This window comes from Dermacentor silvarum, chromosome 9 (genome assembly GCF_013339745.2).
Source record: "Dermacentor silvarum isolate Dsil-2018 chromosome 9, BIME_Dsil_1.4, whole genome shotgun sequence".
NCBI classification, from domain to species: domain Eukaryota; kingdom Metazoa; phylum Arthropoda; class Arachnida; order Ixodida; family Ixodidae; genus Dermacentor; species Dermacentor silvarum.
Genome location: NC_051162.1, coordinates 154,952,715 through 154,975,742, shown reverse-complemented (window position 1 = coordinate 154,975,742; position 23,028 = coordinate 154,952,715). Strand labels below are relative to the sequence as shown.

General features: G+C 50.3%; 1 protein-coding gene across 1 annotated transcript in view; it reads left to right on the top strand.

Moving 5' to 3' along the window:
- The window catches only part of LOC119463993 (high-affinity choline transporter 1), a 166,374-nt gene that overhangs the window by 3,666 nt on the left and 139,680 nt on the right, over positions 1–23,028 (top strand). The window contains exons 2-3 of the mRNA XM_049655458.1: positions 1,261–1,410; positions 3,012–3,141. Coding sequence (XP_049511415.1) covers positions 1,261–1,410; positions 3,012–3,141 — 280 coding nt within the window. The remainder of the gene's footprint in view (positions 1–1,260; positions 1,411–3,011; positions 3,142–23,028) is intronic.

Genomic DNA, 23,028 nt, shown 5'->3' with positions numbered 1-23,028 from the left:
AAATGCATAATCGACTAAGTAACAAAAATTCACTAATTAGATTTTACCTAATTTACCCTATGGCACATAGTGCACTTTACAAATTCTAGCCGCGGAGTTCGCAAGCCGGATCCACTTGGAACGAATTCCCAGGATGACACCAGTTTCGAGATTTTAATTTGCGAACTTTGCGGAGAAAGGCACTGGCGTTCCAGTTAGTTTTGTGCTGCAGTGCATAAAACAACGTTTTGTAAAGAAAGTAACTGGAACAGTAACTGTACGCATTTCTCCGCAAAGTTTGGGAATAATTATCTCGAAACTGGTGTCATCCTGGGAATTCGTTCCAAGTGGATCCGGCTTGCGAACTCCGCGGCTAGAATTTGTAAATCGCACTATGTGCCATAGGGTAATTAGGTAAAAATCTAATTAGTGAATTCTTGTTACTTAGTCGATTATGCATTAAAATTTTTTGTGTAAGTAATGAAGTAATGTCCGCCTCTTCGAGTAGACCAGCTCATGAACTAGAATTGTGCTATCTGCCACAGGCAAACCTTTAAAAAATGAAGCTGTTCACTGAAACGCCCTGTAATTAAATCATCCGAGTATATTATGTCTCAAAAACTGTAGTTGTGATAAGTGCAAAAGTGCGATATTGTTCATATTTCCGGACTACATGTACATTTAGTATTAGGCGGGGTTTCAAGGTTCCCAGTAAAGTGAAGAAATTTCTTACACTTTTTATAAATTAACACCATTTAGTAAATAACCGCATTTATAATAACTTTCCTCATAAATATTATCTGCACGAATTACACTTTGGGCGCCCCGTTCTTCTGAGTAAAATCAATGTCCCATATATGAAGGACTTAATAAGTACTTAAGATACATTAAGATACATTATATACATTAAGATTAAGATCGAAAAAAATGGAGCTGGGCAGGCCATGTAATGCGCAGGCAGATAGCCAGTGGACTATTACGTTACAGAATGGGTGCCAGAGAAGGGAAGCGCAGTCGAGGAGTGCAGATAATTAGGTGGGGGGATGAAATTAGGAAATTGCAGACACAGCTTGGAATCAGCTAGCGCAAGCAAGGGGCAATGGGAGATCGCTGGGAGAGGCCTTCGTCCTGCAGTGAACATAAACATAATCTGATCATCATCATAACCACATTTATAACAATGATAATGATGATACGACGGACAGCTGTGCAGAGGCTCCGCCCCTTTTAGCTTTTTCATCACTGCCACGGAAAGCTGTTAAACTGCTCTGGCTTCTGCAGTGGACGTGCGTGATTTTCTGCGCTACGAGCAAAGCGGCAGGCCTGGTGGGTCCACCCTTGAACCAGTGGCAGGGACCCTCACGCGGCGCGGGATTCCTGCAGATGATCGACCACTTCATCATGTCCGTGTGCGGTGGCATACCGTGGCAGGTGCGGTCTATTCTAGGCACACCCCGACGTGTGACTCGAATGCCTCGCTAATCGGGAGAAAATCGCGAGAGGCAACGCGTGGGGGCGCGTGCGCGCGATTCACGGCAGCCGCCGCAGACAGACGATCCGCTCATGCAGCGCTTTGTTTCTATACAGACGACGCGCGCTACTCGGGCGCCCTCTCGCAGCAGCCATCGTCGCCACAAAGACCATCTTGCGCGGCACTACGCTCTTCTTCTCACGCTTTCGCCACGCCCCTTCCTCCGCCTTCCTCCTCGCTCTCTATTCGCTATCGCCGTCTTTCATCTCCCTCCGCGCTGCGTGTTGCCTTTCATCCTTCGCTCTGCTCGTTCACTCGGTTAAGAGGGACAGCCCCGACGCTCGCCGCGCGAACGGGCGCCTCAGAGCTGCGCTTAAACGTCGTCTCATTTTCTTCGCATGCCTAGCGGCCGACATCAGCGATGCTGCGGCAATAAATAAAAAAATGGGGCAGCTTCACACTAGTGGTGCGAAGACTGTTCAAACAGCGAAGCCGTCGATCCCACCTAGCTTTATCTCGGATCGGGTAAGTTCCGAGACTCGGCCAAAATTAATTTTACGCGTTATCACGATTGGATCACCATTAGATCACGCTTCTGGCTTGCACACACGCTTTTGCTCGGCAACGCGTGCTCGCAACTCCGGATCTTCTGCAAATCGCCGCCGCTTCACCGGTGCGATACTCGGGGTTGCTCCGAAGTCGTCTCATCCGCTCTCGAGTAGCGGCACGACGATTTTCACGCCGCGCTTCCTCCTCGTCGGGAGTAACGCACTTCTTCGGTCGCCCCATCTTCACGGCGATGTGTTCGGCGCGTAGACGCGGGGCATTGTGTCGCCGCCACCGCAGCGACGCGACGCCATTATGAGGATCAGCGCAGTGACGTCATGGCTTAGCTCCGCTACCGCAGCTGTGGCGAGGCTTGCACGGTTACGCGGGGCTCGGTTGATGCCGTCATTAAAGCCCGCCGTCATGGCTCGACAAAAAGCTGGGGCGAAGCGATGCGACGCGCCCGATGACGTCGCGGTTTAACGCCGCCTCCGCAGCTGTGGCGAGGCTCCGCGCAGCTGGGTGACGCGTTGCTAGGCGACGCATGGTGACGTCATCGCTCGGCGGAGGTTTTTTTGCGACCGACGGACCAACCTCGAGCTGAAACAGGTTCGCTGTTAAAAGCGTCGTAGCGCCTTCTGGCGAGAGCAAGGTTGCTGTTCAACCGCTGTACTCCTCGTACCCGTGCCTTGCTATACCAACGGGAGATTAAACCAATAAAAAAATTCTGTACCTATCGTCGTACCGTCGATAGGTATCCGCTGCCGTCACCGGGCCGATCGGCGCGCGTCTTTGCTACTTTATCTGGTCGATCGTTGCTCGCGAGTGTCCTCACCTAAAGAGTATAGATATCTTACACCGTGTTCTGAAGTCAAGTCGCGAGAAGATGGTGGCTTACTTGCACATCTCTGGTTCAGGAATGTTTTGGATCGATAGGCTGCTTCGCCGAGCCACACGACGAGCAAGCCGTCCTTGTCCCGAAGAACGTTGACGCCAATGGCTTGTGCATGCGCAGGTGTACTTCCAGCGCGTGCTCGCCAGCAAAACAGTGTTCGATGCCAAGATACTGTCCTTCATGACGGCGCTCGGCTGCCTGGCTGTCAGCGTTCCGGCCGTCGTCATTGGTGGCATCGCAAAGAACGCAAGTAAGCTGCCATGGATCCACTCCGTCATCTGCTTACATATCCAGAAAGTAGAATTCGCATACTGTGATCAATATTTTCAGTAGTGGCACGCTAAAACGCACTTTGGCGAAACATTGTGCAGGAGGTCAGGTCGTGAATGGCCTGTTCTAATACCTTTTAAAATTTTACATGTTGGTGCTGTTCGCTTTTTCTTCCCAACGCCTTGTGACATGGACTTCTTTCCTGTGGCCGACGGTCGCAATGTTGTCGTTTTTGAAGAAACATCTTTTTAGAGCCACGTATGTGAATGCAAGGGACGTCACAATGGGTAATCGTTGTGGGTGTCGTTTACAGCTTCGCTGTCCAACCACCTTCACCGCGTGGATTGGAGCCACAGATTTTTTTTTTTTTTTTTTTTTTTTTGTTTGCCATGCGCAGACTTCACGGCTGCCGGCTACGACGGGCCGTACAATCTGCGCGCGAGCGATCGCACACATGTGCTGGCCATGGCGATGCAATGGCTCTGCCCGGGCATGGTGTCGGTGTTCGGCCTGAACGCCATGATAGCCGCCATCATGTCCTCGGCGGACTCGTCCATGCTGAGCGCCGCCACTGTCATCAACCGCAACGTCTACCATTACGTCATCAGACCCGCCGTAAGTGTCGTGCACCTCTCGGTACAAAAGTCTGATCTTGCCCGTAAGCTTCTCACTGTTTTGCGGATTACCCGGTTACCACTAAGGGACTGCTTACGCTCGAGCCGCCCATCACCCCACCGCGCGCGTGCGGTGGTGCGAAAAATTGCACATATCGAAGACTTGTTTACAAATTTCGGTTTACACAGTATGGTTTACGCTGTGCACGCAGTGTAAATCGAAATGTGAGCACCAGTTGTCCGATATGTGCAATTTTTCGCACGACCGCACGCGTGCGGTGTAGCTTGCGGTGATGGGCGGCTCGAGCGTAAACAATCCGTAAAAGCCCCTCCAGACACGTTTTCGGTGGCGCGTGGATGGAAGATCTTTAGTAACCGCAGGCCGTGGACTGCAGAAGCAAAAGCTGGTACCGGCATCTTGCGACGCTTTGTACGACTGCAATGTGTTTGAAATGTGTTGGCGTTGCGTGAGTTTCCTCACGGGAGGAAAACAATGAGAAGGAATGCGTGTTAACGGTTATTTCGTTGCTAACGCTTTATTCCAATAGTTGAGTGTCGAATAGAGAGTGTCAGTATAATACTGACACGTGTACTTGTTTGTCTTTCTTTGTTGGTCGCTTATCACCGACTAACAAATGTTAAACGTTATCGCTCTGCGAAGGCTTCGCCTGTATGTATCGGAATTTTCTCGAATTCTATCGATAATTCTATCCGTTGTCATCGAACCTAGGGTAATTTGATTGTATGAGCTACGCGAGTTGTGTAGTACTTTCTGGAAGGCACGTGGTCAGCAGCCTTCTATGAGTCATGTATAAAAGCCGACGCACTTGACCCGCTGATCAGATTTTCGACCATCCCTGACTGTGCTTGCCGCTATCGTTGTGCTTTGAGTGGAACTCGTTTTTATAGGCACAGGTTCGCCCAATAAAGATTAGTTTGTGATTCACAGTTTTTGCTGAGATCTTGATCGTCACTACAATGTGACAATATGATAGAACACTCCAGTGTTAGCTTTGGGTGTCCACGTACCCTGCGTCGTGAGATGTAACACGAGGTAAGAAGAGTGCGGACAAGCTAGAACCCTAGAGGAAAATCAATTCTGCGGAATCTTACAAGGTCGAGAAAGGTTTATGAAAGGGAAAAAATGTCGTCCACCTGACATTAGCACCAACCTACAAAGGCAACTCGCGTTTCCTGGAAAGCTCCGCAGTTGAAGAAAAATTTCACCTAAACCGGGGATCGAACGCGGGACCAACGGCTGCATTGCCACACTTCCTTTAGTGGTATACTGTTTATGTTTTATCGATCTCCATCTGGTGATATGTTCTCCTCTCCTGCTTGACCTGTACTGCTCTGTAGTATTGAATCTGTACTGTAGCATGGGACCTGTACTGGTCTGTACTGGTCTACGTATTGTATCTGTTCTGGGGTTCAAACTTTGCAGCAAGGTCACATATATCGTCAGAATCATTCAGTATAACACTTGGCGCTGTTATTTGTCGGGTTTGCCAAGAAAAAAAAATGCGTAGTGTGCTTCACATGCACCCGTTGTGGTGGCTGCATTGTATCCCCCAGCGATGGTAAGCAATCTCGATGGCCATGCCTTACCAGATACAGCCAAACGCTGTGGGTGACGTCACCGCTACCATTCTTTATAGTACCTTTTATTGTGAGCAGCGCAGACGAAAGGAACTTCGCCTGTTATTCTTGACAAACCACGCAGTAAACAGTGGAAAAAATGCGAAATGAATGGTCGGAACTACAAGACAGGGCCTTCCCGTGAAATGTAAGCAACAATGCAGTGGTAAGAGCGGAATAGCTCTTTAAACGAGTACTGACAATAATATTTTCGACTTTTCTTATTTTGCGTTAATTGAAAGTCCCACACTTCAAAACCCTATAAAGGGTAGATACCCTTTACAGGTGAAGTGTATGTGGGTGGTCCCATACCCTTTACATACAGGTGAAGTGTATGTAGGTGAAGTGTAAAGATGACGTGCAGGAAGTGTATGTAAAGGTCGTCTGCTAGCAGCGTAGCTGCAGAAGAATGCGCTCACGGGCTAGCTGGCACACCTTCCTGAATTGTACAAACTTTGTGCAGCGCACCAAAAAACGGAGACAGGAAAGGAACAGAGCGGTAGTCCAAGTCGTTTCGGTCTTCCTTTCTTAGTATCCGTTTTTGTTGCGCGGCACAAACTTTGCATAGCTGCAGACGACTGATCGACCAGGAGCGAGTGCCAAACAATTTTTTTCTCCCACGTGACGTTCTCCTGTGTCGTGACACATGCACCTTAGAGGAAACAAAACCGAAACTGCTTCGTAGGAAAGCTATTATAGTAAAATATTCCGGGTACTCCGAGGCTTTGCCAGTATTTTTACAGCGAACCTGTCTATGGCTAGGGTTCTATGCATTTTTCGTGTCGGTCAACAGATCTGTGCGTACAAAAACTCAGCTCCCGAATTTGACAAAAAAGCGCATCATTCTTTGCAAAATCTTATCTGTCTCCTCACTTGGACACACATTTTCATTGCGTTAGTTATCGATACGCAACATTTTCAAGATCAGTAGACTCTCACGTAGATAATAAGGGTTTCTCAAAAAATTTGCCACTATGCGACCCGCGTCGGCCATGGGTACGCTCGCACCGCCCTCTCTTTGTCGTGGTTCCAAGCGTTTGCGTGCCTAGTTTCCGTCCGCTCTCCCGGCGTAGCGGTCCCGTCGCGCGTGTCTAGTTTCCTCCGGCTCCCCGAGGTGGCGGTAGTCTTCCAATCAAGACCGCTGATCAAAATAAAAGTCTGCGTGCGCGTGTCTTTCTTCGAGATGACCGCCGTCGCCGCTCAAGAGAAATAAAATTTGCTCATATCTTTGATATAAATTCTGCCACTTTTATCATCATCAGCCTATATTTATGTCCACTGCAGGACGAAGGCCTCTCACTGCGATCTCCAATTACCCCTGTCTTGCGATAGCTGATTCCAACTTGCGCCTGCAAATTTCCTAACTTCATCACCCTATCTAGATTTCTGCCGTTCACGACTGCGCTTCCCTTCTCTTGCCGCCCATTCTGTAACTCTAATGGTCCACCGGTTATCCATCCTGCGCATTACGTGGCCTGCTCAGCTCCATTGTTTTCTCTTAATGTCAATTAGAGTATCGGCTATCCCCGTTTGTTCTCTGATCCCCACCGCTCTCTTCCTGTCTCTTAACGTCAGGCCTAACATTTTTCGTTCCATCGCACTTTGTACGGTCCTTAACTTGTTCTCGATACCCGCCGTGGCTGCTCAGTGGCTATGGCGTTGGGCTGCTGAGCACGAAGTCGCGGGATCGAATCCCGGCCATGGCGGCCGCATTTCGATGGGGGCGAAATGCGAAAACACCCGTGTACTTAGATTTAGGTGGACGTTAAAGAACCTCAGGTGGTCCAAATTTCCGGAGTCCCTCACTACGACGTGCCTCATAATCAGATGGTGGTTTTGGCACGTAAAACCCGATAATGTGTGACTTGTTCTCGAGCTTCTCTGTTAACCTCCAAGTTTCTGCCCCATATGCTAGCACCGGTAGAATGCAATGATTGTACACTTTTCTTTTCAACGACAGTGGTAAGCTCCCAGTCAGGATTTGGCAATGCCTGCCGTATGCACTCCAACCCAAATTCATTTTAGAACGACAGAAAGCTGAGCTAGTTGGTAAGGATTCATAATGCAAAAAAGGTAAGGCGTGCAGACGCGTCTAATGGTCTAGGCTTGACATATCAATAATGGTGGAAGTGCGTGCATGAGTCAGCCTTCGATTACCTAACATAAGGAAGAGATCAAATGCCTCAACAGTTATCTCTCACGTAGACCGGCACGTGTACCCGATTGACACGTGGTGCAACCATTCCAGAGCATGCGCAGATGAGTTTTGTATTCTTTATTTTGCGCCTCAGTGCTTCCTTCAGTTGATAGTCGGCGTTTGTGTTGTCCACTTCTCTTGTGTCCGTGTCTGCACGCCTTACCTTTTTGCATTATGAACAAAATTTATGCTTCTTTAAAATTCCTTCTCATGATCAGGGCCCCTGTGAGTAATTGACCTAGATAAACACACTCCTTTACAGAATCACCTTTATGTCGGGTGCTAATTAAACTGCTTCACTGGTAATCCACCTTCACAACAGTAGAATGGCGCGCGATCTTTTCTAACGTGTCGAGGTCGAGGACTTTCATAAAGCGCAAAATGAAAATTGGAAAATGTCGTGTCAGTACTCTTTCAAGTTCTTAAGGTAAACCGCAGGTCACGGTACACGAATGCCACGCCGAGAAGCGTTCATGACGTAGAAGGGAGGCGCGCATGCGCAGGCGACCGACATGGAGATCACCGTAGTGCTCCGCACCATGGTCTGCCTCCTGGGCACCCTGTCGGCGTTGCTCGCGCTCTCGGTCACCTCGGTCATGGACCTGTGGATGGCCGCTTCGGACGTCGTCTTCGTGCTCATCTTTCCGCAGCTGGTTTCCCTCTTCTACCTCAGCAAGTTGACGAACTCGTACGGCGCGTTTGCCGGTGAGCAGTGAGGCCCACCTTTTCCCGCGGAATAGCGCAAATGTCCGCGGCCATAGCCCGTTTCACGGAGAAAGAAGTACAGCCTCGCGAATTTTTTTTTTTAGCTATATCGCTCGAGAACACTATAATATGGTTGTACGTCGTCCCGTAGAGAACATCACATTAGGCGACTCTTGCACAGGAGAGTGCTTAGCGCACTTGAAAGTACGTACGTCTGCCGGTCTCGCTGATTGTCGCCGCCTAAAGGCGCTAAAGTGACGCGTGATGACGCTCGCGCGATATGGCCAAAAATGCGGGAGGCTGTACGTGCCCGTTCATTCACGAATTATGATGGAATTAAGGATAAATCTGTCAAAGATACATAACTTTATTCCGAGACGCTGCATACTCTATTGAAATCAAGGTGACAGGACGATGCGTTGTACATTTTCTAGTCAGTCTTCATACACCTATTTTGAAGTCAGACGTGTTGTCTTTTATTGCGGTAGCAATTACATGGACACTCCAAGCGCATTTCTACCGTCGCCGTCGCTGTTAGGTTCGGTATGCGCAACCGCATGCACGCGATTTTCGAGCGACAGCGACAAGCGACGGCGACGAGCGACAGGTTTTGCCGTCGCGGAGGGCTATCCGTCGCTGTCGCTGGCCGTGTCGCCGGTTTCTGGTCAGCCAGAAAATATCGCTTGTCGCCCGGAAGTCGGCGCGACGACATCCGCTGGGGACAGCGATTGCACAACAACATGGCAGCAATCAGTCTGCCCGCTTCGATCTGAATTCGCTCTTGCAACTTGCTCTCTGCTGTGACAGCAAAAAATAAATAGTACAATCAGTCATCGCTTCACCTCATCGCTAGCTGAAGACTGAGTATCGGCGCTCTCTTGTCGTTATTATTGAGATCGGTTGTTTTGTTTTGACGCTGTTTTGTTTTGGCCTGAGACGCCACCGAGAGCCGAGAAAGTGTTTTAAGTTTTACTCAACAGATGGCGCCACGGCACCTTACGCTGGCGGCATGGGACGGATTTTCACTGGGGATGATAGCATATTTTAGCTAGGTCTAGATAAAACATTGACCTTTGATAAAATTGAGATTTCTTTACGCTCGCAAGATAACATTTATTCGCACAACATTGTAAATCCGTCGCTACTCTTTTTCGCGATGTCGCTTTCATGTGGTTGCTCCACGCCGCGACACGACAGAGCGACAAGGTGTGCCTGTCGCGTCGCTTGTCGCTGTCGCTTGATTATCGCGTGCATGCGGTTCGTCGCCGCCGAAAGCGTGCGAGGGTGAGCCGGCGATCGCGGCTCAATCTCGCCCGCGCGAAAGGGAGGAAAACGGGCAGGAAGTGCGCCGTGTTCCGTCGCGCGCGAGGCACCCAACGTTGCGAGGCACCGGGGGGAGAGGGGGGGGGGGGGGGCGTTTAACTTCGTCTCCAACTGCGTATGTGCCGGCTATTCTTTCGTCGTTACTGAGGGAAAGTGGCGCCGCAAACATCCCATGAGACGTGGTAGACCACGTGCCATCGCGCGCACGTATTACGAGACCACGCTACGACCATCTCGTAGAGCTACTTGCCTTAGGAGGTGCGTGATAAGAGTGCGTGCGGTTGTGGCCTAATGGATAGAGCACATCGTGCTGAGAGACATATTAGATCCCCCCCCCCCCCTCCTCATATTGTTTTGTTTTAAGTGTCTCTGCTATTCGGTAGGTCAACAAGGCCCGCGGGAGGGGTTTATGTGAAATATTCAAATGTCTGTTCCTTGCCGCTTCGCGTTTTGCAGCATAGCAATTACATGTATGCCCGGTAAGACGCGGACACCGCGACCCATTCCGCTGTGACTTACATTGCCTCCGGGATCGGCCCAGTTGACTATTTCCCTATCTCTATAGGATCGACCCATGAAACTAAAGGCGAAGCCGCTTCGCTCTGTAAAGCGCCAGGGTGCGCGCCCTGCGCCACATATCGTGCAGGATTCATGGCAGGTGCGGTGCTGCGCGGCCTGTGCGGCGAGCGCTCGCTGGGCATCCCGGTGGTGCTCCAGCTGCCCATGTACGACAGCGCCGGGGGCGAGCAGCGCTTTCCCTTCCGCACGCTCTGCATGCTGACGAACCTGTCGACGATGATGATAACGTCGCACGTGGCGCGGGTCTGCTTCGACCGCGGCTGGCTGCCGGGTTGGCTCGACGTGTGCGGCTGCTTCAGCGGCGCGAGGCGACAGCGCGCCGCCTCCTTCTTCGAGACCAGGGTGTCGGTGTTCTCGTCGCCCGAGGGCCCGACCAGCAAGCGCGCCGAGCCGCACGCGGAAGGAGCCGCCACTCCGACGTCACCGGAGAACGTCGAGGAGCATCTGTCGTCGCCTTCGTCTAACGAAGCCAAGGACCATCCCACGATGACGACCGAAGCCAAGGACCAACCCAGTCACGTGATCAAGGCGAAGGGACCACCCCCTACGCAAACGACCACGGCCAAGGGACACGCTATGCGCCGCAAGTCGTCCGTCAGCGCCAAGAAGAAGAGGTGTGCCTCGAAGCCTGAAGTGGAGAGTGGTACCGCCAAGCGCGGTGATGGGACCGTCGCGGAGGACGGTGCGCCGGAGACGTCTCCGTGATTGGCCGGCGTGGCCGGGACGGACGCCATTGAGGCGGGGGGGGGGGGGGGCACCGAGGAGCGCACACCTGCCAGTGGGTCACGTGGTGTCTCCGCTGCCCCTCCCACCACTTCGGTGTCGTTCCTTCCACGCTGATTTCGTGGTGGGATTGTCCCTGATAGTGAGATGATTCGGCCACATTTCGTAGGACAATCATTAGCCCCATGGTAAAGTTGAGTTTCCGTTTCGGCTGATAGGAAAATATTTGTATCGACTGTATATAAAGGTGAAGCTAGGCAATAATTATTGATATATGCGAAAAAGAAACACCAACATGAAATCGTTAGGAATACGCTGTTGGTCATCAGCTACGAAGACTGTATGCTACTAATTGCTTCGTGCATGCGACTCAGAGCTTCTCAAATGCGTATTTATGAGACCTAGGGTGCACCACTAATATCATATTTGTCAAGATTCTTCAGTTGTATTTTGTGATATTCGCGAGATCAAAAACCTTAGTCAGGCCCATGAAAATACCCAATAGTAATTTTATTTCACTGTTCTTTTTTATTTGCTGTACTGTGCTGAGTAGTGCTGTCTGTCGAACTTCCTTTTACGTACCTGAATTTCTCTTTTGAGAGAGTCATGGAGTTCTGTATGTAACTATAGCGATGAGGTTATACCCGTGCCACACGGGCAAAGTAAAGTGCACTTTGAGCGAGTGCACTTCAGCGCGCTGAGTGTCACTTTGGCGGTGCGCTGCTACACTAGAAAGAAAAGTGTTCTTTCAAATTGATGGCCATGGCAACCGGGAGTCAGACGGGAAAGCATATATTTACTAATATAAAAATGTGTGCACACAAACAGTTTATTATTGTTGGAAACAACATTTACAATCCACCTTTATAAGCGCCGCCAACGACGGCAACTTGACCAGCAACAGTCAAAACTACTCGATCCGCCAAACAACTGCGCAGTCATTATCCGGTGTGGTCGTGAACAGCCCCAGAGCGAGAGTTTTTTGCTGTTCTTGTTGTGTGTTTTTTTTTTTTTTGCGGTGTGGCACATTTTATTATCTTGTAACGTTAGCAATTTAAAACAATGTTATTAAAAATTACTCCTGACTCTTTTTTCGATATCACTTTATGTATCTTTTAAGCATTGCTAGCGAGGCTACACACTTCGCCGCCGCGAAGTGAGTTCGCCGAACACACTCGCCGGCGAGTGCACTCTGCAGTGAGTGTCACTAAGCGTTCCCGTGTAGCAGCCTGCGAATGACACTAGCCGCGAAGTGCACTTGCTCAAAGTGCACTTTACTTTGCCCGTGTGGCACGGGTATTGGAAGGGCTTGGCAAGGGCTTTGCAAGTCCCTGAGAAAAGCGGCATGTGAAAATGGAATAGCAGTCGATTTGATCAAAGATCAAGGGGATATGATACTCTAAAAGCGTGAGACCGTTTATACCCAATTCCTCAAGACTTCAATTGCAAAAGAAGATCGGAAGCATGCCAACAATCACACTAATCCATAAGAAGGAAAATATGTTAAGGAACTAAAGAATTATAGGCCGATTAGCTTGCTTTCAATATTGTACAAAATATAATAAAAATGAAACTTGGGAACAGCACGTCGTCAGGTGAACGTACAGTGTTTCATTCGTTGAAAGAGAGACGTGCGATGCCACAGCCCCCGCACAGTAGCGCACCCAGGGTCTCTGCCAGGGGGGAGGGGGGGAGCAAGCACTTTGCATAACATGCAATTTCCTTGCTTTAGCACGAGGAATCCAACACCAAATAAAATGCCTAAAAATTATAATATGACACCAAGGATAATGACGACGTTTTATTTCTTCAGCGTTTTAGTGAAAGTAATTTAAGAGTGAACGCATAAATACAACAGTGATAGATCTAGTGTATTCGAGGAACGATCCTCACTTCCATCGTTATCTCGCTCGCGGCTCCAGCAGTCGAACGAAAGGAATATTCGACAGGTTCGAGTCGTGCATTCTCGGATCGAATGCGAATCAAATAGCCGAAACCTGTTCGATTCGTATTCGAAATTTCGGACGAATGTGCGCACGCCCCCCCATAAACCACACACTCTGCATGCAAAGCGCCAGAGCGACGCGACAGCGCAGTGGACAGAGCGTCCAGCTTCCAATGGCACATCGGCGCTGAACGCGAGCTCGAGTTCCAGCGGCGGTGGGAAGGCCGGAGTTGGCCTGACAACGACGGAGCGATAACGACTACGGTCGTCGTGATAGAAAGGACAGGCCAACTGTTTCACGCTCGTCGCAGCATTCCATGAGACTCCTCTTCAGAAATTAAAAGGTAGCACTTAAGAGTATAAAACATCTACGTAGAATCTCCTCAGGGAGTAATGTGAATGATGCGTAAGCATTTCCTAGTAACGACGTGGTGTTGAGTGCTCACACTCAACACTGCCGGCAGTCCTAGCACTGCTCAGCGGCTACGGTCATCGTCCTGACACCATTACGGTAAATGCGACAACGCTGTGGCGACACGAACTGCTGCGGAAGGCGGCGCAACGCGAACTCGTGAGGCAAGCAAACTACTGCTGGTGTCGACGCCGGGTGCGCTAGCTGATGACGTTCCGGTTCGAAGCCACGGCTTCTACACAGTTTTGGATTACTAAAGGTGCGCCTAGTGCGTGCCTGATTGCAGAAGTTCCGTGGTCGCAGAGACGCACTCGTGCCATAGCTCGCGCGTTACTCGTCGTCTTCCACAGCTGCTGGCTCTATCTGGAGAGCGATCGCCTTACGAGGAGGAGGAGGAGGACGGACGGACGCTCGGTCAGTTTTTAGGGGCGAAGCTCCTTAGGGTGTGGGTCTGTCCCTCCTCTGTAGTATGTAGTAGTAGTAGTAGTAGTAGTAGTAGTAGTAGTCGTCGTCGTCGTAGTAGTAGTAGGTAGCCACGTCTACATCTATGAAAAAAAAAAAAATTCCGAACGTTGTGTCCGTAGCGCGGAATCGAACCAGGGACCCCTCGCTTCCGAACGCGCGGCGCTAACCACTACGCCACGAAGCGCACATGCACACCCGCACCACGATGACAATAAATACCCATTATTAACGAAAGACTGCGCGTTTCTAACGCGTTTGTGCTAGCGCGTTACGGCCCGTGTAAGAAGCTGGTGTAAGACGCTGTGGCCTCTCCGCCTTACCCCAGTATTCATAAACGCTGATGGCGTCGGCAAACGCGGTGCACGTTCCGGCATGTGTAAACGGCTGCGTAAGACGCTGTGGCCTCTCCCCCTTACTATAGAGAGTACTGCACGTTTCTTACGCGTTTGTGCTAGCGTCCCCTTAAGCGGGAGATGGTGCAATTATAATGAAGGGCGCTGTTATAAAATAGGAATGACGTCACATATGGCGCGTGTCATTGGTGGAAGTCAATCGTTCGATTTAGTGCGGCGAGACTGGGCGAATTACACGGAAGATTCACGGTTTACCGATGATTCCCTCCGGAGCTTCGCCCACTCATCATCATTCAACCCGTGGATATGCGGTGTTTTTTTTTTTCGTTGGGTAACCATAGAAGTGCTTACGCATTTAAAATTATGAAATGTCCCACTCATGCACTGTGGGAATCGATATTATGCGAAGTGTTTTGCAGGAAACAACTGCTTACCCAGCCTCTTTTCGGGTTCCGTAAAACGTTAGAGTGGACCAACGTATTTGAGTAAGGCGAGAAGTTGTGTGTGATGACAACAGCAAGACGACGACGACAGTGACGACGACCGTATGACGGCAACGGCATGGGTTCTAAACTCCGACCGTTCGACGTGAATTTACGAAATGCCGACTGTTAGTGTTCCAGATGGGTATTGGACGGGTGTAAGCTAGCGAGAGAAGCAGTTGCGACGTCATCTGCTACGATTATACAAATGTACGTAGCCAACGTTTATACGCAACGTTTAGTAACGTTGTACGTACTTGAGTCTACGTCATGAGCTGCATGATATGTCGATGGCGTTTTACTCGTGTGAAGAAATGCTGAAACCTGTTCGACTTAGGACGATTCTTATGGCTGTACAAAGTCGCACGGCGTCTACGTATCGTTAGATGCTAGGAAGAAGACTTGGAGAATTTAATCCAGAAGAGCGTCTCAATGCGCTAATTGCCATCAAGGAAGAATGTGAGAAACTGGCACTTGACGCCAAATTTGTGAAAGAGCTAGCTAGATGACTATAAGGAACGAGAGACGCATGCGTGCGATTGGGGGCGAAGAAATATTTTTCTTGGGACACGCAGGGAATAAGGTACCCCATGACTGATAACAAGGATAGATGTCCATATAAAATGAGTATGGTGTTATCTCTGCATAGTATTTGAAGCTCCTGCATGACAGTTTGCCATGCCGAAGTTGACGCTCGTCCAGCTGTAGAGTACTCTCGGGAGTTCTTGACTTCTTTTTTTGAAATGGAAGAAATGCAAATGTGTGTAAAGGGCTGGGTTCCTTGCTCGGAATCTGTATATATGCACACATGAAACAGTTGTAAATATACGAATTAGCGTTACATGGTGGGAAATTGTAGTATTGTAATAAAGAAAAAACTGTGGCCTATAGCTTAACAGGGCAGTCTAACACAGCGTCTCAAAGCGCAAGCTGTCACGCAAGAACAACTCGAGAGAATGGTTAGAGCGTCGGGCTCCTGCTTGAGCTCAAAGGCAGAGGTTTGATTCCATAATTGGTCGCGTTTCTCTTTTTTAATGCGTAACCATTCTTTACGTCGGCAATTTTGTTAGCAGCACCGTGTCCGTAACGTGAAAAGCGTGACACCTTACCCATACGGATACATAGGGCTCCATAGGAAATGCATAAGGAAACTGCATGGTTACGGAAGGGTCAACTCTAAATTAGGGGATGGGCCTACTGAAAGTATAGGGGCGGCTCAACTTTAAATTTGGGAAACAAAAGCAAAAACTAAGTAACAACCGAGCTAAAGAATTAGTAGACAATTCTAGGAATTTCTGTATAGTTTTTACTAAAGAGGCCCGGAAATAGGCAAGGTAGAAACTTCGCTGCTACACTGTAATGTGCCGGGAATCGGCCAAAGAATGTATCGGTTAAAAAAATAACACGCAGATCGAACACAATGTTGCAAACTAAATGACGCGAAACGTGTTTTAGTTAGCGAGGTAGCAGCAGTAGTGAGTGAGACGGGCACAGCCTCGTCGCCTATGGCAACTAGCTCTCATGGTCATGAGGGCTTGAGAATCATGAAGTTAATTTTAAATAGTTAGATATTTAAAGGTTCGTGTGTCAAATTTCTCCCATGCTGAGCGGAGTCGAGCCGACAAGCTCAGCAACCCGACGCTTTGGTAGGCTGCGCCACAAATGCATTGGGTGTCCAGAAAGAAGCGCGAGAGAGGAGTCCCGTTACCGCGTGACGTGCTTCTACGCGCTTAATGTACGCACCTGTGCGCCATTCATTTCGGAGGCCACGCGAAGGCTTCGCGGTGACGACGCTAGATGGCGCCGAGTATTATTATAAATAGGGAAGCCTGAAATCGTAGTCCCGCTGCAGTTTACGCTTCACACATAACTCGTTTTGATGGGGGTAATACGCCGTGTTGCTATATTGACCGAATGCTAAACGCATTACCATCGATAGGCTTCGTGAGGTGGGTTATCTGCCAAATTGTTTGGTCATTGTAGAGCAGCACAGTCCCAGTAGCAAATACCTAGTTACCCAATGGCATCAATTACGTTTATTAGCGGCACACACCTGCTTCGTTATTATTATTATACGTTATATTATTATTATGGCGTTATACTATTAGGTTATAGTGGCACACACCTACTAGCACAAAACCAGTTACTCAAGTTGGCATCCAAGAGGTTCGTTGAAGACCAGCACAGACCCAGTGGCACGCGCCGATGCTCCAAGTGGGCGTCCAAAGAATTTCTTCGGCTCCTTTCGAGGGCCGCAAAATTCAAAACCGGCAGCAGTGGGAGACCCTGCTGCTCAGCTCAGACCAGCAAGACCAGGTCTGGGCCGTCCAGCTAGCCGAGGCAGCCGCTGAGACCCAGGGGATCTCGGCCGTCTGCTAGGCGGAGGGAGGCTACGTCCGCTCTCGTGAATTGCTGGCACCATTAAAGTTGAATCTCTCTCTCTTCGAACAGCGGTACCTACCAGTCCCGCATCTTATACGGTGACCCATTTCGGCGTGAAAAAGGCCGGTGCAAGAGCGGCACGTATGTGCACATTGCCTCATGCTCAGTGACCCAAGTTGGCCCGGCGGTTGGTTTTGAACCCTGCTCACTCAGCACAGCAGCCCGATACGCTGTACCCATTCGACCGCGGACTACCGAGTGACCCAGCTAGGCGGGAAAACGACGTTAGATACAAACGTACGTGGATAGATACTCTGCCCCCGGAAAGTGCGCGATGTACCCTAGGAATGCGAATGCATTAAAAATCGAAGAGCGACTGAGACGCGAGTTCACTCGTTGCTACTAACCGTGTTCACAGGAGCTCACCAGCAGTGAAGATAAACAAGGCCGGCGCGCTCTATATCCCGCTCTATATCAAAGCTGCCGCTGCTTCACCACGCAGCGTGTTGTCGAATCGCGCATGCGTTCCCAGCAGTGTAGGGCTGTAGGTTGTGACATCGGCTGATTCCCGAACTGATCACACTTACCTGTTTGTCTTGCGTCCCAGTTGTTTCTGTGCAGGCAATTTTGGAACCATTACAACTTTACCTCTATAAGATCGTCTACCAGGTAACCTATCGCAGTTTCACAGTTTGAGTAGACACTATTACTGTGAAGAACGCTGGGAACCCTACTGTTAATGCATTATACCTTTGAGCGCCTTCATATCAAGTGTGACTTTGGATAATCCTTGGGTATGCGAAGACAAGTGAGGCTTAGGCATGGTCTAATCAGCTTGGATGGTCGCTTTGAATCCACATTTAAATGCCAATTGTCCAGACATTATTTTCAATTGTTTAACTGTTGTAAGCTGTATTCGTCTCCGTCGGCAGCCGCTGTTATCGCATACTACCTGTGCTGTTTCCTTAAGTTTACTGCCGTTAAAGGGTCTGCCAAAAAATGACGCAGTCTCGCCCTAAAGGCGAAGCATCAATTGCGATAGCAAATTAGTAGCGAGCTATACGGAGTATAGTAGCTTTATCAGCTGTATAAACTTGGACATGCAGCAGCACCAGCAACGCGCAGAACTGTTGTCGACAGCGTCGGCGTTTTGCCCGCGTTCGCACCGAACGCGCGTGGCGTTGGCTTATTCCCTCTATATAGTTGCCGGTGCCTCTGGGGGCGGCTCGGAGGTTTTCGACGAGATCAGAACGGGACACTCGTCGAGCAGCGTCGGAAGTCTTTACCACCTTCACGCCTTGCAACGTTTTTATATAAATAGGCATTTGGTGCCGCAGCTAAACGTCGCCTCCCCTCCCTCCCTCCCATCCCACCACGCCCTTTCGCGCGACGGAACAAGTCGCGTTTGCTATCTATATATGGTGATAGTAAAGGAGGAAAGAGACGCTTAATTCTGCAGCCCTTCAGGGAGCACGGCGCAGAACGCGCGTTTGCTCTCCGACGTGCGTTCGCTCCCCGTGAAAGCGCGCGTCCCTCGCGCCATTTCACTCGCACATACAGCGTCCGGAGCGTGGCGACGATTTCATCGCCGTTGACGTCATAGGGAACCTCACGGCGACGGCGCCGACGACGCCGACGGCAGAAATCCGCTTTGGAGTGTCCATATAATTGCTATCGCAATAAAATGAGTGTGTACTCTCCCAAATTTCCATATATTTCGTTACCGGAACTGGCAGTCGATGGCGTGCTACATTAAATGTTTAGGCCCCGCCCACAAAACTGAATGCTCATTTCTGCCGCTGAAATTCTACAAGCAAAGGTCTCATCTGGCTCCGCCCTTTCTGTGCGTTCTTGCAACGGGAATTTGTATAACACTTGTTCTTAAAACGCTGTCTGGTTCAGTAGAAAAATAAAAAAAGTTGTCGCAGTTTCACCTGAAATGCGAAGCATCAATTGCGATAGCAAATTTGTAGAGAGCTATACGGAGTAATGATAGTAGCTTTATCAGCTGTATTAACTTTGACATGCAGCAGCACCGGCAACACGCAGAACTGTTGTCGACGCCGTCGGCGTTTTGCCCGCGTTCGCACAAAATGCGTGCGGCGTTGGTGACTGTTGCCGGAGCCTCTGATATAAATAGCACTTGGTGCCGCAGCTAAACGTCGCCTCCCTTCCCTCCCCCTCCCCCCCCCTTCCCGCGGCCTTTCGCGCGTCGGAAGAAGGCGCGTTTGCTCTACATATATGGTGATTGTAAATGAGGAAAGAGACGCCTACTTCTGCAGCCCTTAAGGGAGCACGGCGCAGAACGCGTGTTTGTTCTCCGCCGTGGGTTCACTCCCCGTGAAAGCGCGCGTCCCTCGCGCCCTTTCACTTGCACATACAGCGTTCGGCTGCGCGCGGCGACGATTTCATCTCCATTGACGTCATACGGAACCTCACGGCGACGGCGACGACGACGGCGACGCCGACGGGAGAAATCTGCTTTGGAGTGTCCATATAATTGCTATCGCAATAAAAAATACAATTTAGGAATCGATCTAGCAAGGTATCTTCTTCCGACAATCCTTTTTCTAGCTACTGTAGCTTCGTGTTTCAGCCAATGGAATTAAGGGCAGCTGATGAGCCCCCGGTTGTCCGATTCTTAGCTTGCACCTGTATAAGTTTGTGTCATTGCACTATGAGCATACTACCGATAGCAGTAGTAGTCGTCCCTCGTGTCATAGTTGTTTATATTGTTACGGGGATGTTGGGAGACTGGATGTATTTACAATATATACACAAGTAGGGTTAGCGTGGTCAAGATGGCTGACCAGCAACAACACGCAGCAGCCAGTGTCTCTCGATCTTCTTCTTTTTCTCTTGCCTCCTATCCTTCCGTAACAGGACTCCCGGGTGCTGAAGCGCCGTCTCGGCGCATGTCAGGCGAAGAACTGCGAGAGAAGTATGGCTTCAACCGCGAAACGTGCACGATGTCAACTGGCTTCGGACTTGAGGACGGATCAAACTGTAACGGCGAGATCTCGTAATTGACGTCGTTAACTTGACGTAGGACTTCATAAGGCCCTGTGTAGCGAGAGAGAAGCTTCTGGGAGAGACCGACACGACGACATGGTGACCAGAGGAGCACCCAAGCACCTGGGGCGAACTTAACATCGCGATGGCGCCGATCGTACAGCTCTTTTTGTATATCCTGAGAGGCCAATAGACGAGATCGGGCGACTTGACGCGCCATGTGAGCGCGATCGATGACTTCACGAGCGTACTCAGTTGTAACACGTGGCACAGAAGGTAGTATGGTGTCAAAAGGCAATGTAGGGTCTCGACCATACAAAATATAAAAGGGTGAATATCCTGTGGTGTCATGTCTGGACGAGTTATACGCGAAAGTGACGTAGGCCAGAGTGGCGTCCCAGTCGCGGTGATCATTGGAGACGTACATCGACATCATCTCTGTGAATGTTCGGTTGAGACGTTCCGTAAGACCGTTCGTTTGTGGGTGGTAGGCGGTGGACAGCTTATGCTCTGTGGCACTAGAGCGAAGGCGGTCGTCAACAACTCGAGACAAGAACGAGCGGCCGCGGTCGGTAAGTAACTGTCGAGGTGCACCGTGGTGGAGAATGACGTCATGGAGGAGAAAATCTGCGACGTCAGTTGCGCAACTAGTCGGCAACGCCTTGGTTATCGTGTAGCGTGTCGCGTAATCGGTAGCGACGGCGATCCACTTATTCCCTCTAGTCGTCGTCGGAAAAGGGCCAAGCAGGTCAAGGCCTACGCGATAGAAAGGTTCAGAGGGAACTTCAATTGGATGGAGTCGGCCGACAGGTGGCAGGGGAGGTTTTTTCCGGCGCTGACACAATTCGCAAGTTGCCACATAACGACGCACAGAGCGGTAGAGTCCCGGCCAGAAGAACCGGCGTCGTACGCGGTCGTATATGCGCAAAACTCCAAGGTGTCCCGCCGTTGGTGCATCGTGGAAGTTGTTCGAGAACAACGGATCGTAGATGACGAGGAAGGACAAGGAGAAACTCAGGGCCCTCAGGGTTGATATTGCGGTGGTAGAGGATGCCGTCGTGCAGCACGAACATGCGGCACAGGCCGTCGGTGCTGCCAGATTGCACTCCGGCGATGATGGCCTGCAAGGACTCGTCGCGATGTTGTTCAGCGCGCATGTCGCACATGTCAGTGAAAGCCAACACGCAGGTCTCTGGATCATGTGCAACAGGATCAGGAGGATCCACGGGATGACGAGAGAGGCAGTCAGCGTCCTTGTGCAGACGTCCAGACTTGTAGATGACAATAAAAGAAAATTCCTGGAGCCGCAAAGCCCAGCGACCAAGCCGTCCCGTCGGGTCCCGGAGGGAAGACAGCCAGCAGAGAGCATGGTGGTTTGTAATGACCGAAAACGTGCGGCCGTACAAATATGGCCGGAACTTGGCGACAGCCCACACTAAAGCCAAGCACTCACGCTCGGTGATGGAGTAATTCCTCTCAGAAGGTGACAGCAGGCGGCTGGCGTAAGCTATCACGCACTCGGTACCATTCTGCTGCTGGGCGAGAACAGCACCGATGCCGTGGCCGCTGGCGTCAGTGTGGACTTCGGTCGGTGCAGATGGATCAAAGTGGGCAAGTATGGGAGGGGTGGTCAGAAAGCCGATGAGAGCGGCGAACGCGTGAGCCTGCTCCGGGCCCCATGAGAAAGGCGTGTTCTTCTTAGAAGATCTGTCAAAGGGCGAGCAACGTCGGCGAAGTTTTTGACGAAACGTCGAAAGTAAGAACACAGGCCGACGAAGCAGCGCACGTCAGAAGCAGAACGAGGCACATTAAAACTGCGAACGGCGCGAACTTTATCCGGATCTGGTTGTACACCGGTTGTAACGAGATGTCCCAACACGGTAATCTGACGGCGCCCGAATTGGCATTTCGTGGAGTTCAGCTGAAGGCCGGCTTTTCGGAAGACCGCAAGAATTGCAGCGAGTCGCGTAAGGTGTCTGCTGAACGTGGGAGAAAAAACAATAACGTCGTCAAGATAGCAAAGACAGGTAGTCCATTTGCAGCCTCGCAGAAGAGAGTCCATCATTCGTTCAAATGTCGCAGGAGCATTGCATTGGCCAAAGGGCATTACTTTGAACTGATATAAACCATCAGGTGTTATGAAGGCAGTCTTCTCGCGGTCCATTTCATCAACAGAAATCTGTCAGTAGCCGGATCTAAGATCAATGGACGAGAAGTATGTAGCTCCGTGCAAGAAGTCCGAGGCGTCATCGATGCGTGGTAATAAGTAGACGTCCTTGCGCGTGATCTTGTTTAGATGGCGATAGTCGACGCAAAAACGCCAGGTACCGTCTTTTTTCTTCACAAGGACGACTGGCGAATCCCAAGGACTGGCTGATGGTTCGATGACCCCTTTTTGGAGCATTTTGTCCACTTCTGATTGGATTACTCTACGTTCAGCATGTGATACACGATAGGGACGCCGACGAATAGGATTCATGTCTCCAGTGTTGATACGGTGGTGAACAACAGATGTTTGGCCGAAAGGGCGGTCGCCGAAATCAAAGATGTCGCCGTACGATTCGAGCAGGAGACGGAGGTCCTTGGCCTGAGCAGAGGTGAGGTCAGGTGCAATCATTTTGGCGAAGTCATCCATTGAAGAACCAGAGATGTGAGCTGCAATTGGTGCTAATAATCCACTCTCGGCATCCATACTCTCAATGTCAAATTCGGACGTGCTAGAAACGCTGGCCAAGAACATGCCGGCCGGAAGCACTTGAGGGCACAGGCTGAAGTTCAGAAGCGGGAGAACGACGTCATTATTAGTAACCGTGATCAGCGTATGTGGAATAGCAACGTTTCGGTTCAAAAGCACGTCGACGATGGGGCGAAGCACATATTCACCGTCAGGAACCTGTGGCTGTGCGGTCAAAGCGACGTCAGTGACTGCCTCGGGTGAAAGACGCACATCTTGAAGCGAGCACAGGCGCGGTGGTGGTGGTGAAAACATTTATTTCGCTATGGATGACAGAAGTATCTTGCACTGATCCCGAAGGGA